The sequence below is a fragment of the Halyomorpha halys genome, unplaced genomic scaffold (assembly GCF_000696795.3).
Source record: "Halyomorpha halys isolate HHAL.00 unplaced genomic scaffold, Hhal_1.1 Scaffold2589.1, whole genome shotgun sequence".
Classification (NCBI taxonomy): Eukaryota; Metazoa; Arthropoda; class Insecta; order Hemiptera; family Pentatomidae; genus Halyomorpha; species Halyomorpha halys.
Window position 1 is genome coordinate 98298 of NW_027109892.1, and position 26423 is coordinate 124720.

Sequence of the window (26423 nt, forward strand, 5' to 3'; positions counted from 1 at the left end):
TTTAATTTTCATCATTTATCAGTTAAAATACATGAACAGTTTTGGCGCCCTTGAAAGTAGATGTATTAAGTATATAAAATATATTTTTTCGTTTATTTATAGCTATTATAGTCTGGAAACATACTGGACAGACTACAGACAGGATTGATCTTGGAAATTAAATTATAAAAAAAAAATATTATTGCAAGATAAGAAAAAAAAAGTGATAATAATTAAGAGGAAAGAAAAGAAAGAACATCTTTGTGTTCAAAAGAACATTTGACAGCAAATACCTTGCTAAAGCATAACTAAAAAAAAAACTTGGTGTAAATTTTAATATTTTTTAAATATAAAAAAATGATCGGAGGAGTATAGGTCAGTGAGTAAGGCGCTGTGCAACTCACTCTCGGGTCCCTGGCTCGAATCCTTGTTGTGGCAGATTTTGATTGTATAACTTAAGCCGCGAGTGAACCCTGTGGGTTCGGGAGTCTCTGAGGGCAACTCTTTGTGAATAGATTATTCTTAATTAGGGAAAAATCAGGCGGTTGTGCTTGATCATGAACTAATAACCTTCTAATCCAACCGTTATTCAAGAAACTAAACTTCTTTACAACTCTGATCCATCATGGGTTGTAACGGTACAGATTTCTTTAATAATAAAATAATACTATCTAAAATATAAATTACTACTAATAAAATCTATGAACTTTTTTTTTTAATTTTTAAAAAATGAAGGACCCTATATTAAAAAATATTCCTCGTAAAATTACTATTCTCATTATCATTGATTAGCAATATTGGAGTGAGAATATTTTGTGCACTTTACTTGTGTTCGGTATTTGATGTTAATTTGTGCGGAAATGGCGCAGTTAATCGTATGCAAAAATAATACTGGTGTGCTACGGCTTTATAGTCCCAGAAATATCAAAACTTGAAAAAGATGAATGTACTGTCACCAGGCCACTAGCAAACTTTCATCCATTTCAGAATAAATTTATTAACTTTTAAATGTGCTGCAGCTTGTGAAAAAACTTTCCAGTTAATTTAAAAAAGTGAAAAAAAAATCTATAAATTTTTAGCCTTCTCCTATGATTTCTTAGAAATATTACAGCCGGTTCAAGCACATATTTCTAAGGCCATATGCCCTCGGAGGTACTGAAAAGAAACTTATCAGTGACGCGAATTACTAGCTAGTTTACTTTGAGTCACTTCCTGTGTAATACAATGGGACAGAATAGAATGCCGCGCACGGTGCTATTGGAGAGTTGGGCAAAAATTATTCGATTGACAAGAGACGAATACTTTTTTATTTGAGGTTATTATTCGATTGATGAGTGACAAATAAATTTTTATTCGAATAAAAATACGACTAAACAATCCGAATACTTTTTTATTCGAATATTTAAAATACTATTTCAATCGAATAAAAAATTAGTCGAATAAATATACGAATAAAAATTTGATTTTTTTTTTTAAATTCACTTATTTTTATATCACCTTCAATTTCTAATGTATGAGGGTTCTCTTTCACACTCTCAGATGAGTACAAAACGAAAATACTATCGATTTTAAGATTCCATATCGATTTATTTTAATTTTTTTTATTTCTGACACATAGAGGCCAATTTTTAGGTTTTCGGATATGCAGAATATGAAAATGCTTTCGATTTTAACATCGCTAATCGATTTATTTTTACTTTTTCGATATCTAACATGTTAGGGTCCCTTTATACGTTTTGAGGAATGCAGAATATGAAAATGATATCGTTTTTGTGATCGCTTATCGATTTATATGAACTTTTCTGATTTATAACATGTTAGGGTCTCTTTATACGTTTCAATATTTGCCAATAATGAAAATGCTATTGATTTTATGATCGCGTATAGAATTAATTATCGCGTTTCGATTCATTTTAACTTTCTTCATCCCGAACATGTTAGTGTCACATTATATGTTTTGAGATATGTAGAATATAAAAGTACTATCGATATTAGTATCGCGTATCGATTTATTTTTATTTCTAACACATAGGGGCCAATTTTTTAGGTTTTCGGATATGCAGAATATGAAAATGCTATCGATTATAACATCGCATATCGATTTATATTAACTTTATTGATTTCTTACATGTTACGGTCCCTCATTACGTTCTGAGGAATGCAGAATATGAAAAAGATATTAATTTTAAAATCATGTACCGATTTATTTTTACTTTTCTGATCCCTTTATACGTTTTGAGTAATGCAGAATATGAAAATGATATCGATTTTGTGATCGCTTATCGATTTATATGAACTTTTCTGATTTCTAACATGTTAGGGTCTCTTTATATGTTTTGAGATATGTAGAATATAAAAGTACTAACGATTTTAGTATCGCGTATCGATTTATTTTTACTTTTCTGATTTCTAAGACATTTAGGGTCCCTTTATATGTTTTGAGATATGCAGAATATGAAAATGCTATCGATTTTAAAATACCCTATCGATTTATTTTAACTTTCTTGATTTCTAACATGTTGGGTCCCTTTATATATCATGAGATATGCAGAATATGAAAATACTATCGATTTATTTTAACTTTTCTGATTTCTAACATATAAGGGTCCATTTTTATGTTTTGGGATATGTAGAATATGAAAATTCTATCGATTTATCATTCTGATTTCTAACATGTTAGGCTAAAGAGGCCCTAAAATGTTAGAAATCGGAAAAGTAAAAATAAATCGATACGAAATCTTAAAATTGATATCATTTTCATATGCTGCATTCATCAAAACGTATAAAGGGACTCTAACATGATAGAAATCAAGAAAGTTAAAATAAGTCGATACGCGATGTTCGGGTTCAAGGAAGTTAAAATGAATCGAAACTCGATCATAAAATCAATAGCATTTTCATTTCTGGTATATATTGAAACATAAAAATGGACCCTTATACGTTAGAAATCAGAAAATTTAAAATTAATCTATACACGATCATAAAATATATCCATGCATAGCTGTAAGACAAAAACTGTCATCTTTATATAAATACAAACGCATTAGGATGGTTAATCATTTAATTTTCTCTATAAAATGGATGAATATAAAAGTACTCAATTGGTTATTCGAATTGCTTTACCCGAATAATTGTTTATTCGTGTAAAATAATGACGAATAAAAAGTAATTGGAAGGTTAATCATATGTTTTGTACGAATAATTGATTATTCGTGTAAAATAATGACGAATAAAAAAGTATTCGGATTGTTAATCATATGTTTTTGCACGAATAATTGATTGTTCGAGTAAAAAATTCACAAATAAAAAAGTATTCGTCTCTCGTTATTGGAATAATATTTGTCCAACTCTGTGCTATTGGTTGTGGACTTTGAAATATAATTAAATTTTTTACTTTACGAAACTAAAATCATCTTAACCCATATTTAAATTAAGAGAGGGGTAATACTGATACAATATGAGTTATAGGGTATTGTTTTATCCTCTTCCTTTGCTTAGGCTGGTGAGAAATAAAGCAGCGAAGTGGAAAGTCGCTAACTCTTGTTTTCAGTACCTTAAGAACACAAATTTTAAAAAATAAAAAAAAGAATAAATGATTCACTAATAAAAGTTTTAATTTTCAATTCAGCGTTTAAGAATTAAAATTTAACTCGTATAGTCCCTCTGGTCTTGAAAATAATTTCAATCCAATTTCGACCATCTGCTTGCTGGTTCCCTCTTTGTTTAAGTGTTACTGGAATTCCTTTCACTTCTCAGTTTGATACTTTATTAGAATTATTATATTTCCCAGCTCAGATTCCCATCTTCAAAGAGTGAATTGTGACGAAAATTTCTTTCATATTTTTTAAAAATTTATTTTTTATTATAAATATATATGTATTGTTAAATATACTAAGAATATATTAAAATTAAAAAGCCGCCGTTGCTTTTGGGGTCATATTTGTAGGCTACCTTAACCCTGAGGGTTGACTATTTACAGGTACTTCATAATTTAATGGGGTTGAGGCGGTCAATACCGAAGAACTTTAGACAGACTGGTTAATGTTCTGGTTTAACAAAGTTGTTAACTTCTTGAAATATTGTTTAATCTATCCTTAAAACAGTTGGTTATGGTTATTGTTTATTGTTTTATTGCATTTATATATATTCTTTATTAACATATTCTTAGTATTAATTAATGCTACCTACGAAGACTTCTAAGAGGAACTTTTATTAAATGACAAAATTACTTAAACAATTAAAATTTTTTTTTTCAAAACTTAATTTATTGATAGATTACAATCTGCCACTACGTTGTTGGGCAATAAGCAATAGTAATGACTGATCACATTCCTACTTAAATAAAATAAAATAAGAATAAATAAATAAATGAAAAAAAAGTACTTAAAATAAATAATATCTCTCTCTAAATATTTACAAACAGAAGGATAAATAAAATTAACATAATTAAACTATGACTATGAAAAAATAAAATAAAATAAAAATAATAAAAATAAAAAAATAAAATAATCACCAGTCGCATTTACGCTCTTATATACACTATCGACCTGAGGATCCCTGAGCCCTATCTATCCACCACGTGTGATGGGTAGAACACAGCTCTTTAAGATCCCAGTTCATCCCTCTCACAGTCTCTGATCATGAGCCAGTGGAGGCTGAGCAAGTGCGCTAAAGCTGCTTACACACAAACAAAAAAAAAACCATTTATGTAGATAACAAAATAATTAGCTGGAATACCTGTAAAGGAAATACATTTTCAGTTGTTCATGGGACCTACCATAAACTAAAACTACAAGTAAACTAGACCGCGCAATGGCTATCGGCCAAACCAATGTTAATTAGGAATGGATTAATGTTATATTATTTGATTTCCTTGGAAAAATGAACATATGCTTCCCTATAAATATAACTATTATATTTATATTTTGTTTGTTTTTATTAACATCTGCCTTTGTTTTATAATTTAGATATTAGCTAATCTAATAATTAGTACTGCATAGTACATGATCGGTTAACTGTTTGTTGAGTCGGAGGGCGTTTCGAAATTTATAAATCCGTTAACATGACCTATTTAATGTATAGACCCGAATATGACTTAAAATTTTGATACCGATATGTAGTATGTTGTTCTTCTTGGAGTTCGGCTTCAAAATGTTATTAAACCTATGTATGTCTCATTATATTTATAATTTGAATAAGGAAAGATTCGATTTATTAGTAGGTTTATATGAAAATGTAGGTGCTATTAAATTCCATTGTTGGGGGTACATAGTTACCCCAAGTTTTGTTTTTCCCCTACACTATTTTTCCCATTCCCCTTAGATGTATCAATGTATACCGGTACACCAACTTAAAAAAATTAGACCTGCAGTTTATTACTACAAATGTTTATTAAATAGCTAAACTAAGAAGGCAGGTGGTATAGGGGATTCAACTTAATCAGGGGAAATGTTCCCTAATAATTTAGGATTTAGCTGGTAGGTATTCTTTTTATAAACCTCAATTTATCCTTCTTGGCCGCTTTTATTTTATAATATTACAAATCGGGTCCGTTTTGGTTTTGTTAAATTCAGTCGAGATTCATTCTTGAAGGCTGTAATAGTAGTTTTCCAAGAAATAAATTTTGGCACGCAGGTTGATTAACAGCAGTCCTTGGAACATAGCCAAGAGAGGAGGAGGCAAGCATTAGGCTTTATGGTGATCAAATTGCTTTCACAGTTTTTTTTTTTAATTTGATTCTTTTCATAAAAATTTTAATGCATGTTTTCTTAAATTATTGTTTTTATCTGATGGGCATATCTTATCATTTTTGATATTACATATAAATGTATTTAAAATTACTTTTTTTAGAATTTTCATTAAATATTAGGCAAATCCTTAGATTTTATTGGAGAAGCTTGCGATAGACCAGTAAGACTTGTGGAAATAGCCTTATTTTTTTTAATAATAGAAAATAAAGTATAATACAGCATTAAATATAATTATTTCATATCGATTTTGTGGTTTTTCAACTCACCTCGTGATAATTTCTTAATATTTTTATAACGACTTATCAATATATTTTCTTAACAATAATAAAACCTAGGCATAATATTCTTGTTAAATTATTTACCGTTGTAGTTTCACAAAGTTATGTTTCTGTACTGGTTTAATATATTAACATGGTGACTGAGTAGAAATCAGCCAGGCTCAACGAATCGCAGAGTCAAATATCTTTTCAAAGGTTTTTATTTTTTTCTTTGATGTGGGTGGTGTATTATTCAATGACCTAGATTTGGAGTCATGTCACGTCTTGCATTTTCGGAGAGACATTCCATATATGGTTAAAATAAATTATTTAAAAGGTGTTCTTGGTTCTGGATAATAAAAATATAGATGAACATTTATGTTGTATGAGTTAATTTATAAATAATTCTGTCAGTAAATCAAGGTTTTCATCGACAAATCTCAGATTCATTAAATTAAAAATATTTTTTCATATTAAAGGAATAAGTCCGTAGTTAAGTCCTAGGAATTTATAAGCATCATAGTTCGTGAAATATTTGAGACTTCAGGAACTGTTAAGAAAGAATAATAAAATAAATAAGTAGGCGAAAAGTAGTGTTTTATTTTTATAATTGGCCCATGTATGTAAAACGGTTCTCGATACCTTAAATAACTGAAGATTCTTTTTCTTGAAACTAACTGATGTATTTAGATCATTTCATTTTCACTAAATCCTTCCCATCCACCGTACAGTGTTCCCAACTTTTTTCAGAGACTATTAATGCTTTTAGATTTGTACTATGCACCGGTTATTCATCCCACAGTGATCCTGAAAACTGGATATTACCATCCCCAATGTTTCAATTTTTTTGTTTGCACCTTTTTTAAATTTATTTAATTTTATCACTGTTGATTAGCTGTTCATATGATTTGCCATATCTGTATTACTTCTTTTTTAAATTACAATTTTTAAGAAATTAACGTTTTTAATAATAATTATTAAGTGTTAAGTTGTTGGGTTAGTGATGAATTAATCCTTAAAACAAGTTAATAAGCAACCATCCATGTTATGCCCACCAAGAATTCGATCCGGAAATAATAAAATTATGTTTTTCTAGTGCGTTGTTAATTATTTTGTTGCGGATCCAGCTTCTTTTCGTTTTCCGTGTATCATGCTTGGAATATTTTTTTTTGTTGCTTTATGTGCAACTTTTCTACAATAAAGTTCATTTTACGCAAATACTCTTTTCGATGTGGAGAATCCCCTTTTTACCTTGGTTCGCAATAATCTGGTTACAGAGTCAACTTCAAAAGGCTAATTCTGCTGTACGGTAGCCTTACTGATGAAGAGCTGTTCTTTTTGGCTCCTCCTAATTGGATCTCCGCCTTTCAAGAAGGCCTTTTTCCCCATTAAGCCTCTTTCCTCTGTGTAATTTTATCATCCAACCACTTTTCCTCGTATTTATCTTTATATCTATGACGTCGTTTTTCTGAACACCAAATACTTTGATAATAATAACCTTAACGGAACATATATATTCTTTATTAATTGACGTAGATATTCTTTATTTTAACATATAATGTAGAACCTTGATGATTGAATGAACTATACTTATTAAACTTGTGATGTTCATAGTATTATCATAGAGTACTTGCAAGTTTCTTAAAAACTATCAAATAAGTCATGTTATATATTATAGATTACATAATAATAAATATATTCTGAGATAAAATGCGCTATTGATAATGTTATTTATAAATTAATTATTACATTTGCTTCCTACTTTCTTATCACCAGCTCTCCGAGTATATTTTTAATAGAACAGTCAAATAAAATACAATGCTTCTAATACGAATGATACCTGCCGAATATCTCTTTTATGAGGATAGTTTTCTATTCCAGGTTTTAAGCGTGGCTTCTTAAGAATTAGTTTTATAAGTAAGAAGTCAGCAAGAGGCAGAACCAATATCCAACAACTATTAAATAAGGACAATTCATGGTGTTTGGAATTCCTATCGTAATATGACCATTAAAGTAAGAAAATTATAGTTACTGAAAAAACTGTTACGTTGTAACGATTAGTTTTAAATTAAAGGCAGGGTTTAATGTTTGTGATTTCTGTGAAATGAATTCAATCCATTTATGGCAGAAACAGTTAAGTTTCATCCCTATAGATTTTTCTTTTTTCATCATTTTCAACGATGGTTTTATTGCAACATAAAAGGTATTTTGCAAAGAATGTTTGCAATAAACTTTTATTGTAAAATAACTCAATCGTTTTGAAATTATCTTTTGTAAATAGTGTATTTTTTACTAGCATTAATGAACTCAAAATACTGAAAGGTCACTTCATCATCGTTATGAATTGTACAATAGTGATAATTAAACATTGCGTATATTAAAAATTTATAATTTTTTTTCTTTGTTTGTGAATTTATTCAACAATAAATACTCGGTTTTAATTATGCATAATATCAAAAAATATAGGTACGGATGGATTTTTATTTACAATTTCAGGTTGCTATTATATAAACTCACCTATATGGTCTGATTGAAGTTCAAAATAAAGCTTAACTCTCTAATAGAGATTGTAAACTAATTATTTAAATAATTGTAACTGTGAATGTAACAGGAAATTTAATAATGATAAATAATTGACTTGAGCCATAATGATCTGCAATTATGTGACAACTAATGTTTTGGCTGTGATAGTTAAATATAAGATCTTTGAAAATGCCCGTATTGGCTGAAACATACGAGTTTAAAGATAATAAAAAAGAGTTGAAACTATATGAATGTTTTTATTATGACTAATACCCTATTGTAGTCAAGGATACAAACACCGCATAGAAAATATTTGATTTCATTAGTGAATTATATTGTAAATGTAGAACATGAGAAATAAAAAAACACACGCTTCTGATTGTCTGATGAAGGTCTTTCAATTTAAAGTCAGTGACACCTAACTTTTAAAAATACACCTCATCCAATTTTCGTACAAAGCTTCGAAAGAAGTCAGAATAAATAAAAGGGTATTTGAAGTAAGGGCTTAGAGCAGCCTTTCAAAAAAAGGTAAATATTTTATGAAGGTTGAGAGGTTTTCTGTTTATTTCGGCTTGGTAAAAAACAAAAGACAATGAATAATAGCTTTGAAGTTTTCTGTTCAACTACATCTCAGTTAGGACGGTTCATTCCTCTTTTTATTATGCTTCTTTCTACCCTCAAGTCAACCCTTTACTCTCCTTTTTTGTTACTATTTTTTTTCATATCCCTCGTGTTCATTGAATCTTGAGCAAGTTCAGCTGAATCTTAAGCAGTATAGTGATGTTACCTGTTACTATCATGAATTTAGGATTCAGTCTTATTTTTACTTATCGCCTCTACGATAGTAAAATGAAAAGTTAAAACGATGATATCATCGATTTTAAAGTAATAGTTAGTACGAGTTACTATTTTGGAAGTTTCGAGAAACTTCTGAAGTGATAAGATAAGCATTTCCGAGCATTCACCTTGCCCTAATTTCTTCAATTTTGTTTTTTCTAGTTATCATAGTTCTCAAATACTTAAATTCTCTCCATATTCAAATGTATTCTCTCTTACATCTGTACCATCGAATTGTTCGCAGTTTCTGCTTGTTCTGTAACAGTTTTCGTTGACGTATTTGTTTTTGATTGGATATTTATGTCTAATCTTTTGAAAAGAGAAATATCGGATGTGAGATGTGCGAGAGAGGATAAAATTACTAAAAAAATCAAAACAAAAATAAATTAATTAAAATGTATTTTGTTATAAATATTGTTTCTTTAATATGAAATCATCGAGGCTACGTTCAGCAAATAAAAAAAATTTATTTGTGCCGACGTTTTAATCTGAATTCCAGGCCTTCGTTATGGCTAAAAAGAAAAAAGTATTATTTTTTTTTTTTTCAACCCTGATGAAGGTCTAAAATTGAGGTTGAAATGTCTTTCCTAATAAATATTTTTTTTTGTTTATTTGTGTATAATTTGCTGATAGCATCCGTAATGAGTCGTTTTTGTCAGTAGTTATATCCTACTTTATGAGTGTTTAGTATGCTGTGTACTATAGTAATCCATTATATTTCATGAGTAGCATGTCCAATAATGGAACCATTTGACTACTAGAACCCTTCTCGGTACACATAATCTTTCTAATGTCATTCTAGTCCTATATTCAATACGACAGTGAAGCAGAATCGGCTTGTTTTAAGCCTAAAATATTCTAAAATTTCTTTTATAATTATAAACGTTTCGATTTTCCATATCCCTATGATATTTATTATCAAATTATGGTCAGAGGTGCGGTCAAAAGAAAACCAAAATAGTTAACAACTATTTATTTTCCGCCGTTTCACCCCACTTTGTAGAGCCTCATTGGGGTTATTGGGTTATTTAAGGTGTGAGTTTTCACAACTTAGAAACTCCTTTGTTATTAGCGTCTCAATCAAAATATCGTAAAGCTTTCGGTGATTAATAGATTCATAAGGTTTTTTTTTTAATGGTTACAAAACTATACAAACATAATTTTCTTGTGTTTGTTTTTGTTTAGACAAGTTAAGGTTAACGTAAATATTCTGTTATACACTGTAAGTAAGATACGGAATTCCTGAATAGTTTTTACAATTAGTTCCTTATCCCTGTATGTGAATCGGAAAAGGTATAAATTATTTTTTTGATAGTTTTAAATTACTCAAATCTTCGCAGTTATAATGTGTATTCTGGAAACTCCTCCTACACCCCATAATTTGATTAGTTTATTATGAATATCGTCTATTTTGCTATTGTTTTTTCGACATCGTTCCTGGCTTCTGCTATTAACGTTTCAGCACTCTGGTCGAACATTTATTTACGTTTCTTCAGAGAACATTCTTGTCAGAGCTGCACAACTTGCATACACTTGCAATTCTCAAGCGTGTTAGAATAGCATGAGAGCAGCCGTTAGGAATGACCACTGGAACAGAGGATGTGCACTACGTAGATAGCCGACATAGCTCTAAAAACAGAGTCCATCCTCGGAAACTAATTGCCCGTTAAGAGAGTGCTCGCCCTTCCGCTAATGTTCAATGGTCCTCTGGCTTCCTCTCTATTACCATATGTTAATGGTTTTTACTTCACGCTCCTGGTTATTCTCTTCTGGTCGTCAGGATGTCCCGCCCATAGGGTTTATGTACGGTCGTTAGATTATCAACCAACTAACACAAGAGCTTCTTCGGCTCTGGGTTCAATGCTGGAGATTAAGCGAATCAAAGCTTGTAGAATTGAAACTAACCCCCTCTGAATGGAAATCCTTACATTGTCCTAGCGTTATCAAAGGAAAAATAAATTAACAAACAGGCAGCTGTCTTTTCAGGTAGTCTCCATTCTAAATTTTTTTAAAACATTTTGGTTTATTTTATATTATTTCAATCACCTGTACTAATTCATCAGTTGATTTTTGTTCCAATATATTAAACAAAATAACTTCAAATTAATAATTTTTGTTTTCATTTATTTATTATTATTAAAGAATCGTAAGCAATATTTTGATTTTTGAAACGTACTGAGTTAAATCGTAATTCAAACTCAAAATAATAAAACTGTCAAAAAGAAAGAAAAATTGTTTATAATATTAAATCATAGTACAAACAATAAACAAAATTTGCTCGATCTGGGACTCGGACAATAAATAATTATTAACTTGTAACTGCTAGGTAAACACTGTATCAAAGACAGTCTGATTTCAGATCCTTACACTCCCTCCCTTCCCTTTACGTCAGCAGAATATGTGTTATTTATTTTTTAAGTTCATTGGGATCGTGATCATTACACTGTTTTATAATTAAAATTTATTTATTTCGATTACAAATCAAACTCTATGTGTAGAATAAATAAAATATATTACTTTAATAATACAAAATAAAATAGCTTTGAAAGTTTCCAAAATTTTTATTTGAACTTTCAAATAGAGCTTTGCAATACAACACTACAATAATCATTTTTACAATATTAATGGTTGTAATTCACTATATTGATGACTTAAAATTAACTTAATTAATATTTTATAAGAATTTATTCTTTTTTAATTAATTTCTTTTCCGATTATCAAAAATCTTTATGTATTTATATTGACTATAATCGTTTACTTTAGAAAAATAAAAATAGGAGTAGATGTAAAAATAATGTCAATTTATTTCGCAGCGAATTTTCGAATGAACTAAGTACTATTCGAGATACACTCTTGATATATCTTTCAGGCTCATCAAAAAGGGTATGGCAGTTGAATGCGTTTTGTGAAATAATACCATAATGTCTGGCGTGAAAAAGAGATGTCATCGCTCGGTAGTTTTCTAGTGATGTCGGGTCGGATTCTCATTCATCTATTTCATAGATAAGGATTGTCCATATGACTACTTTCTAGTTTTTCCGGAGCATTTTGAAAAATTCATTTTCGATCTCGTAGTCTCTCATCCTGTTTCAATTTGTCATATTTCTGAAGCTTTTTCGTTTTGAAATAAGGTCACCAGATACGCTAGCAAAGAAAATTGAGTTCATCCCTCCACAGCCACTTGCCGTGATGATTCCAGGCCACAAACTCAATAGAAGACTCCGCCGGTGAGGAAATTGAAATGAATCAACCCAGCCGCTCCCAGAGAGTCGAGTATGTTAGATCTGTGTTGCGAACTGATTTTAATGGTCTTGGCAATCTTCCTTATGAGAAGTATTAATTCGACAGAGACCTCACTTCATTTTTTACCTAAATTGAAACGGCAAATTGGATTGGTGTCTCCTTTCCTTCATCTTGCAATTTTACCTTAGCTAATTTTTTTTCTTCTTCAAGTGAAATATATGTTTTATTTGATGTATCTTTGGCTAGATATTTTCTGTAAGACATAGAATATATTTTAGGAACAATAATGCTATATTAACTCTAAGTTTATAATATAATAGTGTTTTTTTTTAAGAATCTATTTATTACTAAGAGGTGCATTCACATGAAAAGTGTTTCTACTTAAGTTTAGTATTATTCGTTGTTATCCAACCCCCCTTATAAAACCTAGTTAATTAGTTCTAACTTTATGATCTTAATTACTTGTAGGAGTACAGATTAATTCAGTTTTGCTTTGTCTTCCTCTTAATTTGGATTAAAGACCTTTTTTAAATGATTAATTCAATAATTTAGAGTAATACCAGTGGGTACTTTCTTCAAAAATCTTTCATCTTATTACATCTTAATTTCATTTACTCGTTTTATTTTTAGTTCAAACACAGATGTAAATTTCAAGAATTGAGTAATAAAAAATCCATAATTACTAATTTCTTTACTCGCAATCCTTTTAATTTATTCAAAGGATATGTTAAAATAAAGTTTCGATTACTAATCTCCCGTACTATTTAAACTGATTTAATAATATCAAAACTATTGGTTTGGAAACTTGGAATATTTTCCACCCCGCTAGATATTTTTTATTGGATCAGAAGATCGCCGAGAATTTTCCAAGCAATATCGAAGGGTTCTCTTTCTGACCAAGTTCCTATTTCTCTGCTGCAGTTATACTCCCTACGAAGGATCGTATCATTAATAATTCTATTCAAATTTCCGGATAACTCCTTATTTCGTTTTAATATGATGTTTAAAATTAATACGATAGCATTATCTTTTAGTTTTGATAACACAGACATTTTTATAATTACTATTCTAGTTTATTATTGTGCATTCACTCCTCCCTTTCCACATGTTTTCTGTTGGACTGTTATTGTAGTTCCTAACCGAGTGTTTATAGAGCTGTTGGTAGAACCATGCTGTGCTAGTTCAGTAACTTTGCTAATAAATTTATTTAACTAGTAAACTCACAGTTAGCTGTCCCTAGCTTTGAATAGCTGGTGTTACAAACGTTGTTTCAACCGGTCGGGTTTTGCCTATTATTAATTATTTTAAACTGAAAAATATAGCTTTCTTTTTAAGTTTTTAGATAATGAAACTTATTTTTCCGATCTGCTTTCATGACTTATGTTGGTTATTAATGACCTTTGTTAATAATTTAAAATATCGTTATGGTGGGATATTATGTTTATAAATATTAATGTTCTAATTAAACTGTTGAGAGATTTTGCAGCTAAAATAAACCTCCCACACCTTATTGAATATTTAACAGGGGATGGTTCCGTTTTTTTTTTTTTAACCAGAAAATGTCTAAAAATTTGGAACAATCCAGAAGGTGTTTTCTTGCGTTTTGGTCAAAAGTCTATTATGCAACATGTTACTATCGAGTTGTATTTGCAATAGAATTTAATGTATTCAAAAGTTTATATATGAAGAAGGTGCTTTAACTGTATCTACTTCTCATATATATTATTGAATAAATAATTTGAAAACATATCTATGCATCTAAAAAGTATCAATTTTATTTTAAAACTCAAGTTATCACTTGGCAAATAGATGTTACAAGTTAACATTTTTAATAAATTTGATTGACTTATGTACTTAAAAACAATTTTTCAAAAGTAGATATCCATTAACACCCTTTTTATGCATCTTTGTAGGGATAAAGAGATTTCTAGTTAAGCGGAAGTTCCGGTTAATCCGGTTTGTACTGAGAAAAAACTCCCATACCAATTTAACTCATAATAAACATTTAAGTACAATACTAAAGTTAATAAATATAGGAAATATGTATGCGGACGTTAAATTTATAAAATCAATTTAATATAATTTATAATAAATGATTTAATTTAATTTTAATGTACTGACTACTTACTACTATTACCTTTGAATTTTTAATAGTAGTCGTATTTTCACTTAATTTGTTTTATTTTACTTAGTTATTGTTTTCGCAGTACTTTTATTTTCTTTATTCGCCTGCTAATTTGGAGGCTCGATTAAGAGGTATTCTATTACAATTAGTTTTGATAGTATCCGCACATTTTTATATAAGCACTTTTTTGTTGCAGTAATCGATTTCTTTTTGCTTTAAGAGATGATGTTCATGTTATCAATATCTTTTTAGATTATATTCCGATAGTGCACTCCCATTAAAAAAAAATAACAAGTAGTTTTTATTTTCTACGATGTTTTGTTATTTGCATTTAATTTGTTGTAATATGTGCTACATATCATCAGTTTCGTTCTTGATGACATTGGCACTTTTACCTCAGAAGGAATGCTCACCTTGGCATGATTACATGTTTATAAAAAATATATAAAATGCTACTAAGATTGTCTACACTTCACTTGCTTGATTACCTGTAGAAAATCGACCTAATTTAATTTTTTATCTGTAATGCAATCCGTGGCTATTTGACATACAGCTTCATAAAATGTTCGCCGTTGTTTCCACTTTTTAAGTTTTTGATCATTTTATACGTTTTGCGAAGCTTATGATAAGTTTAATATTTTTTATTTTAGTATTAGGGTTTAAAGATCTATTCCACTAATTATTCTGGCTTTGGAAGAGATTTTTCGGTATTTATTGTTGTTTTTATATAGGATTAGTCCTTATAATCCTGGGTGTATTTTGAATCTTTAAGAGGCATAGCATTTACGTTGCGACGTTGTTATCTTTATATTTATCGTTTATCTTTGAGATTTTTAATTTAGTTCTAAGCATACAAGCGTCTTATGCAACATTTAATAATTTCTTGGGTCATCATTTAATCGATTCTTTGAACATTTGCATTTTTAATTTATTAAAAATATATAGAAATGTCAACTTTTTTTTAATGGTACAGGTGTTCAATGTAGATGTATACTGAGAGAACCTATTTTTTTTTTTTTAACTGTTCATATTTTCCTTCTATGTTCAATATAAAATTATATATATTCAAACACATGTCTTCGCAATTAAAAATACTTTTATATAGTGTATTCTATAAAATTCCAATAATCCTTTTTGGTTTTTAGCGCTGTCGTATCAAATTTCGCTCACTTACTTCAAGGGACTTGAGTCCCCTAGGACCTGATTCAGCTCAAGAGCCCCTCCCTTCATACTCAGACTCCCCTAACTCGTCCAGGTCATCCCACAGGTGTCCCAACTTTCTCATATTCCAGATTTTCTTTCACTCCTGAGGATATCTCGACACGTATATTAACAGCATTGCGTTTGTTAATAATATCTATTTTAATTAATATATAGAACAAGATTGCTTCTCCTCATTGTCCAAGTTTTGAATTCATTAGAATTTGTCTAAGCTGTAACCACAAGAACTGTACCATTTAGCGTTCTTTCATAGTTCGAAGTCCGTGTGGTTTTGGTACTCCGAGCTTTCCATACGTTGTATGACTAAAAGTACAATATTTCTCTATGAATACTAGATAAAAAATAAAAATACAGTGTTATTTTTAATGAAGCAGTTTAGTCGGTTTTATAGTCATAAACTTTAAAATATTAGGGAAACACTTCTGCATGTAAAGCTATTTCTGATTCAACAATTCGATGACTCTCTTCGTAGTTGTTTGTTTGAGAATGCATTGAAATTATTTTGTGGGATCACTTTATTATTTTAATAGTAATACACTACTTTCTGAGTGGAATTCCTGTTATGATTGCTTTTTTTTTTTTTTTTTTTTAAGATAATGACACAAAATGAACTAATTTAAAGAAAACTACAAAATTTCAATTTATTTTAGTGTAAATTGTTTATATCTACTGTTAGTGCGTGCTATTATGTACTAGGTACCTTAACACTAAAATCAAACTTGTTAATTCTACAAACGGTGTACTCAATACCTATCACAATTTTTTTTATTATTATTTTTTTTTTTTAAACTATCATTTTCATTTTGGATTTGGATTCTATAGATTCAAAATTGAAACCTAAATATTCAGCTATTATTTATTTTTATAATGGTAAGATTTTAGGTAAGCGGCGTTTTGTAAAATGTTTTCCTTTTTAAAATGATACTATAAAATAATATTAATTTCGTATATGTATCCTAATAAAACATATAATTCTTTCTGTTTAGAAATAAAAATTGGACATAACTACATGCTATATTGTTATCTGTACCTTCTCGTTGTGTTAAAATCTGCCTTGTTTCCTTCCGATACCTCATTTTCTTTAATATGATATTTTTTGTTTTTCCTTTATTGAGATAACACTCCCCTTCTATTTCATGGTATAAGGGATGACGCCCCCTAATGAGGCACCAACTACCGGCCGAAAGAGCACGAGTGAGATCGTTTATCTTCGGAAGGGGGCGTTCCCAAGCGGCGGGCCAGTGGGGCGCGAACTGTCGCCCAGCAAGTGCCTAGGGGTCCTCTTGCCATGCCATGGACTACCAGTGTATCATCGTCTACACCATCATCACCATACTCCCCAACAGGCCGCCGTACCCAGAGTGCGAGCCACAACCTAGGGGTTGTCTAGCCTGGATCAAGAGGTGGATCAAAAGGTTGGGTCCTCATATTGCTTTTTTGCCGGTGTGTCTGTTGTTCGGTGAGGACTTGTTTGTTGGAGCTAGCGTATAAGAGTTTTTAACTTGGACCTTTATTAGGAAAAATTAAAATAATGCTGTTATTCATCAAAAAATAAATTACTAGTGTAGTTAGTAGTTATGTTCTTTTGCTGAAGAAATTAATATTTACAGGGCATAGTAGGCAATGCGTCCCATACCGATTGTATTGTGTATATGTACATACACATCGTCACAAGATTACCTAAAGCAATACATTCAGACATTAATTTATGAAAGTGTTATATGGATTTTGCTTTAAAAAATATTTCGAATTCTTCCTTGAACAATTTTCTTAACCCTACATTGTTTGTATATATTTATTAAGAAGTTAACAATTTAGTTTTCCTATCTAAAATAAGAATAAATGATCATTAAATTAAATTTTTCTAAGAATTATAGCTATTTAACATAACGCCTTCGTCCACTCGTTTCTTGAATTACTCCTACGTTGTCAATTTCTATTATTTTAAAAAAATATTCACACTATATATCATAAATATAATATGCGAAAAATGATGTAAGTGTATCAATTTTTATTCTGTTGGCGTTTGACTAATATTCATCCGATGACAGACTTAGCTTAAATTTTATATTTTAACTAGAAATATTAAGCCAGAAGAAATCGGCAGCAAAATAACGTCTTATATAGTGAATTCTCAGTTGCTAAAAAATAAAATAATACAATAAAATAAATGTAATCTTTATTACTATTTTCATTTTACTTTTTCTTTTTATAATTATAATTTTAGTAATCCGTGATGTCTATTATAGAATTGAGGATTATATTTCAAACTTAAAATTCATCCGCTTATTAAGTGACAATAATTTATTATTTTATAAAATAATTTGTTCATAAAGTGTTTTATATTTATTATTATGTAAATCGAAACATAAAATTTATATATTTTTTGCATTTTTTTTTCGTTTTCAACAGTTTTCTACTAATTTATGTTTACCTGTAAACACATTGACGCCTGTCCTCTAATTTGAACAGAACTTCTCTACAAACAGAAGACTCCTTGATAAATATGTATATAATTTATCTGTCATGATACAGTTACAGAATTTCAATTATTTTCACCTCGCTATATGGTACAATAGTAAATTAAAAATATGATAGAAATAAAAATGCTTTATTTAGGATATGTTCCTTTTAATCAATGTGCCACGTAATTAAGGGTGGGTGGGCTTTCAATACAGCATTAATTTTTATTACCTTTTCCTTTCCTTTATTGATAAGTAATAAAAAGAAAATAAATATTATCTTTCATAAATTTCGTAGATAATTAAAACCTTCAAGTCTTAAAATGGTTATTTTAAACGATTCCCTTTTTATCTTTTAATTTAATATACATTTCGTTTCAAATCCGTTGATATGAATGGTTCTATTGACAGACGAAATAATTCCTCTTTGAAATATTTAAAAGCGTAGTATCTTATCGTCACTTGAAAAAAAAGACACTTAAGAGTCCTTATATGAAGGTAAATGATTAAAGTAATGTATATTTTGGGGGGATATATTTTTTTATGGTGTGTATATTATAGATAAATGATGTTAGTGTGATTAACAGTTTGAGTTGGCGTGTAACTTTAACAATTCACAAAACTGAAAAATTTCATTATTCTTACTTATTTAATTTATTGTTCTTGATTGTAATTTATGTATATATTAAATTGAATGATCAGTTTAATTTTTTTATAAATAATTTTTTTAAACTTACCACTGCATCCTCCATTGCGGCATCCCCTGCTCTTACAAACATAAACTGAAAGTAATCGAACTAATTTTTTGTGTATAATTACTAGTGTTTTAGAAATGTACTGTAAGAAGAGTAATACATTTATAGGAATTCTGAGTATGTTATATTTCATGTTTTGTTCTTCCATTTCTATCAAAATGACTTCATTCAACGGACTTCCTGCACAGTTATCATTTCTCCGCCAAGATTTCTGAAGGCTCTGTATAGCCAGGCGAATTTAACCATGTAACCTAATAAAGTTGTCTAGTGAACCTTCTTCCATAGATATGAAGTTTTACGATTCACGTTTATAGTTACTTCTCTATTCTTATGGGATCTAGTGCATGGTGTTACCTATGTTACCTAAAGCCTTCTTCAATAAGCAGTCTATTTATCCTAAAAAGATTTTTTTATATAGGTCTAGTATTAGTTCTTAAAATTACCACGTTAAAACAAAATCTTCGTCAGCTGTATTTTATTGGCTGATTTCATTATAGCTAAAGCTTTCATTGACCATGAAGTTGATATTGTTAAAATTTGGTAAGCATTAGTTTTGTATTTTTCGCTGTTAGCGGCTACAAACAAAAAATGGGCTGTCCTATTATGTAATTAATCCTTATGATCCAACGTTGAGTAATTTTATCCTTTTTTTAATTATTTTATATAAACTGTGAAATAAATCGTATTATGATTTATAAAAAATTAGTATGATAATTTAAAAAAAAAATTACATCACTTTATTTTAATTCTCTAATCTTTCGGCCCTTAGGCCATTATTAAGGAGACAATCTAAAAATTGTTTTCATATTATTTAGTTTTCATTTTTTTTTATTTTTTTATAATTTGTATGTGCTATGAAGGACATAGCTGACCCAGGTTTATTCTGCTATGTCTCACACATTTCTTTCGAAGATGTGAAGATTTAATTTGTCAAATTGATTTTTTTCTTACCCTCAAACCGTGGTTAAAAACAAAACAAAAATATTAAAGATACTATTAGCTTTTTCATTACTACTAGATTCGAATATTTAAGATAAAAGTCATATTATGTATAAAATATGAATAAATAAATAAAAAAATTAAATTGAGATTTTCTTGTTTTCAGGGAACCAAGATTCGATGGTTTTGTGAATGTTTATTTTGGTTCCTGTGATTGTGCCAAGTCGTATATAAGTTTTTTAAATGCTAATTACTTGAATTTAGTTGTAGCGTTAGTTGTTTTCTTTGATAATTTCATCACCCATCCATTATTATTAGTATCTCTCATTCCTATGTTTTTCAAACTAATCCTTTTTTTATTCGATGTATAATTATAATAATTCGATACATTATTGTTGTTATAATTCGATATATTATTAATTTTCTGTTATATTAATATTTTTTATTATTTTTATAGAGTCTAAAACAATTTTTTTTATTTTTGCGGAGAAATATAAATGCTTCTATTCGTCTTGAACGTCCCACAGGAATCACTTCTCATATCTAAACGGTCTGGCTTTGATATTCATAGCAATATTTCATTTATTTCTTAGAATATTGTTGATAATAATTCAATTAAATTTGTATGTATTCAAAAAATTTTATACATGTTAATAAATAAAATCAATAAATGATTAAAAAAAATATCTATAATAAATGTGAGTAATTTCTTAATGACTTTCATAAAGTAAAGGTATTACTGCCTATTCTCGTCCAGATTAATTTATGGCGCCTGAACGTAAAGTTCAATACAGAATTTTTTAGGAATTTTAGATTTTTTTTTCGAAAAAGGAACTCCTGATAGTTAAATCTTTTTGGTGTGCAAAACTTAAAACGAACTCAGTTTTACACGATCTTGTACAGATTGTATTTAATCTCGAGATCTCAATTAGGTTTAATAATAAAAATGATGATTAAGGAAAACAGAAGTATTTTACCGCACGTACAGTTTCCTTCAACGATCCAGCCACTAGCGATACATACTTCCACAAAAATAATAACAAAATTAAGGATAAGTTATAAAGTTTAGCCTAGACTTAATAACAATAACAGTAATAATATCATAAAGCTGTTTAGATACGCTACAAGTCTTCTAATTGTATCTTCTTTACTAACTACTAACTCTGTTTTCTTTACAGACCATTATCCTATCCAAATAAGAATTGTCTACATTTCCAATTATCACGGCTAAGTATGAATTCGCTAGATTTAAAGGCAGTAAAAAAAGTCTCGAATTAATTGATTAAATCATAAATATTTTATATTCTTAATAAAATCAAATTAACCTTGTTGTGTCAAATTTGTGTCATTTGGTGTATTTTAATGTTCTTTCTATTACAGAAGTGTTTGATTGAGTTTTCTACTATGAAGGATTAAAAAAAAAAAAAAAATGGCATTTCATATTATGGATTTGTGAAAAATGAATCTGTGTGATGATAGAAAACAGATTTCATCTTTATTTTAAATTAATAAAGTTTTTGTTTGGTTTGTAAAAATGTTATGTGTTCATATCGAGTTCCGAAATTGGAAAAAGACTAGTTATAATTTTGCGCACTTTAAGTTGATTCGTGTTTGTATCTTATTGTTACATATCTGTACCAGTTACATTTTTGACTGTTTGTATCAGAGGGAATTAATAAGACGTCAATTTTAGTAACTACGGAACCGCAGGAGTGCCGAATCGAATTAGGCCTGGGCGGGGTTGACGTTTATGTTGTGGCGGTCCCTCCCCATGTAAACTGGACCATCTTACCAAAATTAGAATAAGTTTCTTACTTGTACATAACCTCCTACATATATCAGAATTGACCCGGAGGGAGGAATAAAAAGAAATGGTTACTTTTTAGATTTTATTATTATTAACTTACTCAAAAATTAAGTTGCCTTTTTTTCTTCGTGTTTTGATCAACAGATCGGGTTGCCTTCAGTTTGGTATCAATCTTGGTCTTCTGCTGCTTCCCCATACTGCTCTGCTTAATTTGAACCAGACCATGTTAGAGATTCTAAAAGGTCGCGTTAGATTTTTGAACATCATGTGATCAGAATAACTTACTCTTTAGTTAACATTTGTTGTAAGACAGTAAATGAAATAATTTTCTTTATTTTAATTTAAGAATTTTTACTGTAATGTAGTCCTTGGAAATGGTTAACTTATCATAAATGCAATTACGTGAATTTTTCGATTTGTGAGACACTGCGTTCTTACTGAGCAGAGAGATTTATTGCAACGATGCCAGCCAGCTTCTCATTTTACCTTGAATCGAACGCTCCTTGGAATTTGCTTTACCATAACTCACCTTTTATTTATGGTACTTCAAGTTTATTCTTTAATGTTAGCAAACGTTGGAAATATTTACGGATGATGTCGCATGCTCTGTAATGCCATCTGGAAGGTTTTTCATGTTTTTAGCAACCATCTTTCGTTAATCAGGAAGAAATGTTTCAGTAAGATTAAGATATATATATAATTCGAAATTAATTTTGAATCGAATAACTAGTTGTGAGATAATCTGATATTGTTTTCAAAATTAGAAAGCATAAAGTAGAACCAATTTTGCTAAAGCTGAAGTAAAATTACTTTCTGACTTTATATCAGCATGAATTTTTTGTTATTAGGTGTTTCGATTTTGTCGTATTTCTTCTGAAAATAATTGACTTTTGCATTGTTTTAAAGCGCATCGGAGGGTCGCATTATAAATAGATATCATAACCATATTCTTATTTAATTCCGTTGCTTTCAAAATAATATTACTATCATATGATATTATGTAGAGCGTGATTCTGACCGAATTTCCTTCCCGTATAACCGTTGTTCTAGTAACTGTACTTCCTAACAAAGTACTGCACCCTGGCCTATCATAAATTACAGCGGTACAGATTTAATTTTTAATTTTAAATATATGCAGAGAAATATTTTTCGTGAAAAGTAGTTTTTATGTTTGTTTAGTTAAACTTTGTCTTATCGTTCCTGTTTCGTTACACAACTTCCTTTTATTTACTCAAAATTTACTTCAATTTCACGTTCACCAACAATGTTTCTAACGTTTTCTGGGTTAGAAGAATTTACTTATGAAATTCAAATCATACCTTTGAATGTGACGTCTCCATCTCCGCAAGACGTGACTGGAATATAATGAAGGTTTAGTCGCGGGATGGAGAAATTGTCTTTTGGTGTTATACTTTTGATATATATTCCGGGTTTTATCGGGTTATTTTGTATGCGGAATAATTTTGTCCAAAACATTTTTATAGCCTATATCGCGTGGTTTATTATATTTAACCATATTTTTAATGCTTTTTTATTTTAAATTGTCCTTGATCCGTTTCCTTTTTTTTTCTTTCCTCCGTCGTGATCTAAAACAGACAAAACATTAAAGAATGGTGAATCGATCCGAGTTGTATAAGAAACATCTCATTCTTCAACCTTCTTGAAAATCTCTTTGGTCTGGAACAGGTCCAAGGAATTTTTGAATAAGACTCAAACTTTAGCTGCTGCATTAAAAAAAATAAATGATTGGGCTGTACTAGCTTCAATCTCACCTCAATAGATTACGATTTTTTGAACTACGATTAAAAAAACTTAACTATTTTAATTTTAAAAAAATACAAAAAAAGTTAGTACAAATAAGAAACTGATTGGACCTATTTTGATAACATATAATTGAAATGTGTAACCATGCTTCTTGTACTTTGCAAAGCTAAGTGCCTATCAATACTCATCATAATGCAACTTTAAAATATTATTGTCTTAAAATTTAATCCTTTACCATCTATATATATATATATATTATGAATTGAGGGATTGTTGACTAAAAATGTAGTAAATTTAATAATTAATAAGCATTGCAGTCCTTTTTGGTTGTAAAAATTGAATTCATCTTTTCTAAATCTTATTGATTAACTTTGGTTTAGTGTTATTTTGTATTTATTTATTGTTTCTTATAATTGAATGTGTTTTGATTCCTTTCTGTTATTGTTTCAGGTAAGAGCATTTCATGTTTCTTGGAGATAATTTGTAAGTAGAATAATTGTTGTTAAACGCCAACCTTTCTTAATACACCAAACTTTGTTCCAAATTTCTTATTATTTTTTTTTTTTAAGAATTGGTACATTATAAGGATGGTTTAGTGAAATATGGTAGTTTGCCCTAGTTTTTTTAATCAAATTTGTCATTTTAACTTATTTCACCCGTTCAGACCATTTCCGCGTTGCTCATCAATCGTGTAAAATTGCATATGCCTTCATCGCTATCCCAGGAGAGACATTATGGCATAGATATTTCTGTCCGTGCCAATGCGCCCGATAACGTCGTCACGCGTCATGGCCATGATTCATAGAGCATCAGATACTCCTTCTAGCCTTCACTCAGTGTTCGGATTCGATTTCGGTGCCCTAATATGTTAACTAGATATGCTTTCAAATGTGTTTCTGTTCTTTCTAATTGTAAGGTTTTTTGTTATATGCTTGTAATATTGTAGTCTGAGAATTCAAGAGGGGAAAAAATTTATTTCAATCCAATCCTCGATTATTTTAATGAAAACTAGATCCAGTTAAGAGTCTAATTTAATGTCTCTGCCAGCCATGGTAAGAGGGAATAAAAAATGACGGCTGTTTAACGTTTGTTCCAAAACGTTAAATTTTTACCTGCACCATACAAGGAACACAGTTAATGTCAAAACATAAATAATGAAATATCTAAGGTGCACTCTCCCCCCCCCCCCCCCCCCCCCCAGGGAATTTATTTTATTGAAGAAAAAACTAACATTTTCACTTTTTTTTTTTTTTTTTTTTTTTTTTCATTTTTACCTTTTAGACAAAATAACTTTTTAGCACATTATTTAAAGCATAGGAAATTTTCTAAAATATAAGTTCTTATAGGAACTCTTCACGTTTAATAGTTCTCGAGGTGTTAAATTTTTTTCTACTCAACAATGAGAAATTACCAGTTTATTTAAGTAAATAAAGTAGGATAAAATAGAAACTGATACTCATACTCCTATTCCTCAATTGAGAGCTAATTGACTAGACCGCTATACTTCGTTCGTCAGAGTATGTTTCCGTGATATTTCCCTTAATGTGTTCACAAAATATTGATTTTTCGTTATTTGGAAATAAAAAATGTTTCTTTTTGAAAAATTTTTTTTAGGGACTATTGAACCCAGCTATATTAGGGCTCACAATTTTGCTAATTAACACTTCTTTTAATGATGTTGTTGTATCAAGATTTTTATTATTGTTAGTAGTTAAGAAGATATAGAGCTCTGAATGAAAAATTAATTTTTTTCAACGTTTTAAATCAGCCGCCATTTTTTAATTTTTCTTAACCAAGGTTGGCAGAGTCATCAATTTTCACCATTAACTATATTTAGTTTTCATTAAAGTAGTGCCTATAAAACTTAAAAATAAATTTAGGAATTTAAATATTTTGTATGCCTTAAATCATTTTTATGCCATCAAGTGATTAATTTTTTATTTACGGTTTTAGTACTAGATCATCACTAGGTTAAGTAATACATTAAAAAAAACGTTAAATTATTATACCAAAAATAGTATTAAATTAATACTGATAACAATTAGTGCCACGATAATCCTTAAAAAATATGTAGGATGTAATTATACATAACATTCTCACGCATATGCATTTGATCTTGTTCGTTACAATTGTTGTACTATAATTATATTGTGTATATGTTAAAGCAGTTGAAATAAAATGAAAAATCCAAATTCACCTATAAACATGAATTTTTTTTTTTTCGTTCCATGTTTATACGGTATACTTATCATCTAGGTTAAACAGCCGCTTTCCTCTGACTCTCCAAAGGAATCGGTTGTTCACAGTTTAGTTTCTGGCGAATTAAATAAAAAAAAAAAAAAAAAAAAGAAAAGAAAAAGATTCTAACGAACCGGTTTTAGGGAGCATCTTTTAGTAACACTAACAAGCATGGCTGTATAAAAGGAATCTTATTATATTAAATTTTTAGCGACCTTCATTATATCATATTTCATATTATCCTAGTCCCGCTTTAAATGATGGTAAAGAGGGTAGGATAAAATAATGACAAAAATGTTTACTGAATTGATTGCTGTAGACTCGACTCAAACTTATTAATGGCAAACAATGGTTGTGTAAAAAATTTGCTCTGATTTTATTCTACTCTTTACAAGGGTTAAATTAAATTTATTGAAAAAGTGTCTCCGTTTTTCTCTTCAATTTATTAGTAACGTTGTCCTTCTTTTTTTTTCTATTATTCGATTTTTTTTGTCCGAGTAATTTTCTCTATTATAAGCGTTTA

General features: G+C 29.3%; 1 protein-coding gene across 1 annotated transcript in view; it reads left to right on the forward strand.

Annotated features, from left to right (window-relative positions):
- Positions 1–24131, forward strand: part of LOC106691639 (UDP-N-acetylglucosamine--peptide N-acetylglucosaminyltransferase 110 kDa subunit) — a 93815-nt gene extending 69684 nt beyond the window's left edge. The window contains exon 7 of the mRNA XM_067048054.1: positions 24113–24131. Coding sequence (XP_066904155.1) covers positions 24113–24116 — 4 coding nt within the window. The 3' untranslated portion in view covers positions 24117–24131. The remainder of the gene's footprint in view (positions 1–24112) is intronic.
- Positions 24132–26423: the final 2292 nt, after the last annotated feature.